The sequence below is a fragment of the Pongo abelii genome, chromosome 5, assembly GCF_028885655.2.
Source record: "Pongo abelii isolate AG06213 chromosome 5, NHGRI_mPonAbe1-v2.0_pri, whole genome shotgun sequence".
NCBI classification, from domain to species: domain Eukaryota; kingdom Metazoa; phylum Chordata; class Mammalia; order Primates; family Hominidae; genus Pongo; species Pongo abelii.
In genome coordinates, this window is record NC_071990.2 from 170,292,788 (window position 1) to 170,299,187 (window position 6,400).

Consider the following 6,400-nt stretch of genomic DNA (forward strand, 5'->3'; position numbering starts at 1 on the left):
GGAGTACGCCCACGGAACTAATGCTGCCAGCAACCCCAGCACCTGATCGTGTTCATAACGATAGTGACCATTTATGGAGCATGTCCTCTAATTCTGCTAGTGCAGACACCTGGGCATTATCGCATCCCTCCGCGGGCCAGATAATGACACCCCCAATCCACACAGAGCAGGCCAGACTGCCAGGAGCCAGGAGGTCATCTGGATTCATGCAGCATCGGGATCCACCCAAGCTGCCCCACTCAGGATTAACCACGCAAGATGCCGCCGCCTGGGACTGGCATGGGAAATGTTTCCTTCCATGACTGGAAAACTCTGTTCATTTATAAAAATTGTATGAAAACTTGATAGGAAAATTGGACAAAAAGCACTTCCCCTCAGTGATTAAAAGAATAAAGTTCTGATGGCTTCTCATGTGCTTGCATTTTTATATGGCTGGAGCCTCCTATAACTGCTATTCCCCATTCTTCTCTAATCTTAATCTCCTATTCTCTGTTCAGCCTTTGTACTCTGCTATTTTACACATTTTTACAGTATTTGCCATCTTATAAAATCCCTTTCTTGTTGAGATATCCAAAACAATTATCCTAATGTCTGCACTATATTCTAAGCTGCAACAACCCAAAATTTGGTGAGTCTTCTTCTACAGATCTGCAAGCTGGGCCCATTTTCCAGGATCCCACACAACGCTGCTGTCGGCATCTATGCTTATGTGGGAACTGAAGCCAAGAGCTCACACTGATGAGGCAGAGGACAAAAGTGCCCGGGACTCTGGGGACCTTCAGCACAGCCTGAGCTCGGAACGGTCAGCCCCTCCCTTGAACGGACTCACTGCCTGGTGTCTGGGTCTGTCCTTTCTGTGTGCTTCAACCCAGGGCACAAGAATGAGAGGGTGACCCCAGACTTGAGCACGAGCATGCTGTGCATCGAGCACCTAAGTCCACACAGTGCTTGGCCTCTGTCTTCTCACCTCCCTTTTCTTTCTTTCATTTTTTATTTCTTAGATCAACTAAAATTTATTTAATTAAGCATAAAGTTACTTACACATTTGCCTACAGCCACAGTAAATATGGTTCTTGGCATAAAGACAAGACCTTTAGAATTTAAAACCTCCCCACCTGCAAGATTACATATGTAAAACTCCTACTATTTTTATATAATAGTGGATTAGTTAATCAAATTAAAATAGTTATACTATCTAGAATAAAATAAAATGGAAACAATTTATTCATAAGATTCATATTTAAATCATCCTTATTTACAAAATACTATCCTAAGAATTATAATTCCATTAAGTTTCAATTTGAGCAAAAGTGTAATCACTTAAGTAACAGCAGTTACTAAACTGAAAATGAGATCAGTCAAAATGACTTTTGAAGAGAGCAAAAATATTGTCAGGTTTCTTGCTGTGGTTCTGGATGTTCAGTAGCAGGCTCATTTGAAGGCGGACTCAGCCCTGAAGGGACTCACTTCAACCTTCAGAATGTGGGGGTGGGGGAAAAAACCAGGTCTTGGGGGAGGGTAAGGAGGAAAACCCCTCGGTGGATGGATATTTCTCATTGCAAACGGAGCATGTCGTGGACCTGGGAAATACCTTGGTGGAAAATAATCTCGAGAGGCTCCAAACATGGTTCCTGGAGGAGGTGGGGGGAAAGGAGGTCCTCTTCTCATGAACGGGCCCCTTGTATCCACTGGAAACAATGGACCTCTGACTGGAGCAAGAGGTGGAGGAACAAAGCTGGGGCCAGCTGCTTCTTTTTCAGTGGGGAGAGATGAATCAGGCACATTTAAATTACCAAGATCATCTTTGGTGTCATTTCTACTGGATTCCATTTCTGAAGGCATTGACCCATCCATTTTATCCAAAGAAGGCATATTAAAACTTCTGAGTTCTGCTGGTCCAGAGAGTCTAGCAGAGTTAGAATAAAATCTGTCTTGCCTTTGTGGAGGAAGAGCTGAATCAGGATATGATTGTCCTGGTGGAGGAAACATCATCCTATGGTGTTCCCACGGAGGTGACAGGGACCCAGTGTCAGAAGGAGCCCTGTGAGGATCGGTTAACCTCTCACGGCTTGATTCTCCTCTTTCATTGGTAATATGATGGTCCAGAGGATTCCCTGGGCCTTTTGAGCCTCTTCCTTCTTCCCCTGGAGGCAAAGGTGAGAATCTGAGTGGACCCTTCAACAGAGTTGGAGGATAGAGAAAAGCTCTTGTTTCAGGTGAAGGCCGACCCAGTGGTGAGGGACCATATGGGGAATGCTCTCTGCCAAATGCCATATTTGGAACATCAAGTGCATAAGGATCTTTTTTTAGAAGTTTTATTTTATACTCTGTTTCAGCTAATTTTTGTCGGTTGTGAGCATTTTCTTTCCTTAAATCGTCGAGGTTTCTTTCAGCAGCCCAAGCTGCCAACCAGTTATAATGTGCTTTTTTCTCATGGGAAATAATCTTCCTTTGATAAAAATGAATAGTTCTCTCAAATTCTTCAAGATCTTTGGCTCGCTGTCTGCAGGTCTCCAGCTCTTTAGTGGCATGGCTGATCATTTCGTCTACTTTAGAAAGTTTCTCTTCTTTCTCTAACCGGTAATTTTCCTCTACTGTTAATTTCCTGTAGAGTTTCATTTCATTTTCTTTATATAATTCAGTCATTACTTTAAGTTTCTGTTGAAGCTTCTGATTCTCACTTTCAAAATGTGTGTTTTCTGACTGCAAAGATGCTTGTTCAGTCTGAAGATTTTTAATATGCTCTGTAAGCTCTTCCTTTGTTTTATCAACTTCAGATAACTGAATATAAATTTGGTTTCTTTCTCCTTCTAAGGTTTTTAAAGAAGCATTTAACTTAGCAGCATGAATCAGCTTCTTCGAAGCTCCTTTTGAAGGATCATCTAAGTGAGCACCATCTTCCGATTCACTGTTCACTTCTAATTCTAAGTCATCATCATCCGTTATGTCTTCTCCAAGCCTCGCAGCCCGATCTTTCATCTTTAGCAAGTGTTCAGTCAGAGTCTTGATGTGATTTTCTTTATCATTTAGAACTTGTTCTGCGTGTACTTTGGAGTCTTCAAATGTTCTTTTCTGTTTATTAAGTTCACTCACTTCTTCTTTCCATACTTCAGCTTCTTGCAAAAGCTGTTTCTGGTTTTCCTGAAGTTGAGAATTTTCATTCAAAGCATCTTTTATTGCTATCTTCAGTCGTCCTCTGTTCATTTGAAATGTCTTGAAGGTCATTTTGGCTTCAGCTATTTGTGATTTGAGGGATTTTGACTCATCTTCCAGTGACTGTATCCTTTTGGAAATATCCGCTGTCAGTTCATCTCGTTCAGAATGTTTAGATTTCTCTTCTTTTAACTCTTTTTCTAGACAGAGTATTTCATGCTCAAGCTCAGAATTTGACCTGTTCAGCTTTTCACAGGTTGCCTGCAAACTTTGTGCTTCTGCTGCCGCCTTCTTAAAGCAGGCATCCTCTAACGATGACTCTACCTCATAGCCTTCATACTCTTTTTGAACGAGGCTAAATTTTTCAAGTAGTTTACATTTTTCTTCAATTAGTCCAGAAAGCGCTACAGCAAGTTTTTTCTCTCTTCTCACATAAAGCCGACTCCTAACCGATCTAAAACTTCTCCACAAAAAAAAGGGAACAGCAAAAAATCCAACAACAGCTGCATGTATCACCAGTTCCCATGGAAAACCGTAAGGGTGAGAATCCGGTCTCATACCGTCAGGCAGCGCTGCCACAACCCTGCGTCGCAACTCCAGGATCAGCCCCAAGCACGGCTGAGGGGTAGCCCTAGGGCCCTCCGGGGCGCCAAGGCTGCTCTGGCGGTTGCTGCAGTAACCCCAACCACAAGCTCCGCAAGCGGAGCGAACCACTGCGGAGCCAGCTGCGGGGGGAGCTGGGGAACGTGGGCACCCACAGGCCCGACAGGCCCACGTTGCCCACCCCGGCCCCCTTGTTACGCTTTACATCCTGAGGCAGCACTAAAACCTATATTTTAAAACAATACCACAGGGAGAGAAAGACTCGGTGACCCAGCGTCCCAGCTATGCCCACCCCCAAGCTGACACCCTAGCTAAATGTAGCCTTGTGCATGAGCCCAGGTGAGGCCAGCAGAAGAACCTCCCAGCTGACAGAATGATAAAGAATAACAAATCACCATTTTAAGTCACTAAGCTTTGGGGTCATTTGTTATGCAGCAGTAGCTAACCGAAACACCTGCCCCCTTATCACTTTGGTGTTTCAGTATCTGTGGTCTGAAATCATTAATTTGGGTGCTTGGCCTTTCTCCGTTGACTGCCCACGGACATTTATTCTTGAAGGCAGAAACTCACGCCTGCTTTATCTCTGGCCGTATTTCAGCAGCTCAGGGGAGAGGATTGCCCTGTGCCCTTAGCCTGAGACCTGATGACACCACCGTGACCTTGAGCATGGATGAATGTCCAAAACCTCTGGCCTTACCTCATGCTTGGCCCTGAGAGACTTCTCAGCACAAACAGTGCCAGGAGATGATGTGACATGGGTGGGGAAAGGAGAGGAGTGCTCATCTGGAAGGAAGGGCCTTAGAAACCCAGTCCACAGCTGTGGCTTATGATTCCTCAGGGACAGGAGATTGTCCGCTGGCTGGACTGGGAGCACAACTGTCACTCCTCCCCAGCCGCTGTGACCCCATCGCAGCTCTGCAGATGCCGAGCTTCGCCCCTCTGTGTTTGCATTAAGCACAAATTGTCCTGACTCAGCAGTGGGGTTTCTGAATCCAGCAACTCACTGATGATGACTTTCGAACTGAGGGGATCAGTGCTGTTTAACCCCAAATGAAGCATTAAAGTTCTCCCCTTTCTATCCAAAGCTGATAGATAGATAGATAGATAGATAGATAGGATAATTTGCTTCTAAGTTTTTCTTTTTCTCCCATTATTTATTTTCTTCTTCATTTTAGTTATAACATGCTTGTTCATCTTAGTCTAATTTTCACTTCCTATATCCTTGTTTTTGACCATCTGGTAAATCAGCAAATGCCGATTAAAGAGCTGATTCTAGGGAAGACTGAGCAACCACTCCAAGAGCAATGTCATCCATCGAGGGCTGATCCAGGGAAGACTAAGCGATCACTTCGACAGCGATGCCCTCCATGGAGGGCTGATTCTAGGGAAGACTGAGCGATCACTCCAAGAGTGATGCCACTCATGGAGGGCTGATCCAGGGAAGACTGAGTGATCATTCCAATAACTATGTCATGCATGGAGGGATGATCCAGGAAAGACTGAACGATCACTCCAAGAGTGATGCTGTCCATGGAGGCAATGAGGCAGGATGGAACTAAAGCACAGTGAGTAATAGCACAGGAGGCTGGACAAGGTGTCCGTGGATTGACAGCATTCTGTGGTATTTGCATTGCATGAAAGAAGAAAAAAAATTGTTATAAATTTAAACTTTCTTAAGACAAATATGTGTGTCAAAATATGTAAAAACAACTCCTGAAATAAAAGAAATAAAATATATACTTCTCCAACTAGTAGAGAGAATAAAAAGAATTTAAGAAATTACAATCAAACTCACATGGGCAAAACAAAGAAGAAGTATGATAATGAGCAAACATAAAATAGGTATTAGAAATAAATTTAAATAAATTCAATGGTTGTAAATGAATCTAACTAGCTATTAAAGCATGAGAGAGAGACACACTTAAAACACAGTATCACGGAAAGGCTGAATGTAAAGGGATATGAGCAGAGCTAACAGGAAAATACAAAGGCCAAAGAGAGGGCATTATAACAACATGACAGGCTGGACTGAATTTAGAGAAAGAAGCATTATTAGGGACATAAACCGCCAACGTGTAATGATAAAAAGAGCCATTCAGGGGGGAAAAAAAGCACTTCTAAAGTACAGACCTAACAAGACAGTATTCAACTGTATAAAGCAAAAAAGGACAACAATCAAAGAAAAATGCACAAATCTAGAATCATAGCAACATATTTCACCATACCTGCAAGCAGACAATAAAAATGTACACACACAGAGGAAGTGAAGGACTCACTTTTTCATAAATGCGGTTGAAACCCTGCCAGCAACAAGCACACAGGGAGAATCTCTGAAAACTTACCCCAGGAGATTACAAGGGAAGTCTCAACAAACACAAGAACCACAAAACTACAAGAATCATCAGCATCTAGTCTAGAGTGTTTGACCTCACAATAAATTAAAAAATAATAACAAAAAGACAATTCACCAAAACCCCTTCGGTTTGTAAGTTTACAAAGACCTTTTAAATATTTTATGGTCAAATTAGAAAGAATAATGAAAGTACAAAAAAAATTGCTAATTAATACCAACAAAAACACTATACCAAAGTTGTCGAAGCTAGCTAACATGGTACTAAGACAGAAAACCCATTAGCTGGTTTTC

At 42.7% G+C, this 6,400-nt stretch overlaps 1 protein-coding gene across 1 annotated transcript; it reads right to left on the reverse strand.

The window, feature by feature from the left end:
- Positions 1–1,220: 1,220 nt before the first annotated feature.
- LOC100461851 (cTAGE family member 2-like) lies at positions 1,221–3,827 on the reverse strand. Its single transcript, XM_054558488.2, has one exon. The coding sequence runs from the start codon at positions 3,709–3,711 to the stop codon at positions 1,432–1,434; it is 2,280 nt and encodes a 759-aa protein (XP_054414463.2). The 5' UTR covers positions 3,712–3,827; the 3' UTR covers positions 1,221–1,431.
- Positions 3,828–6,400: the final 2,573 nt, after the last annotated feature.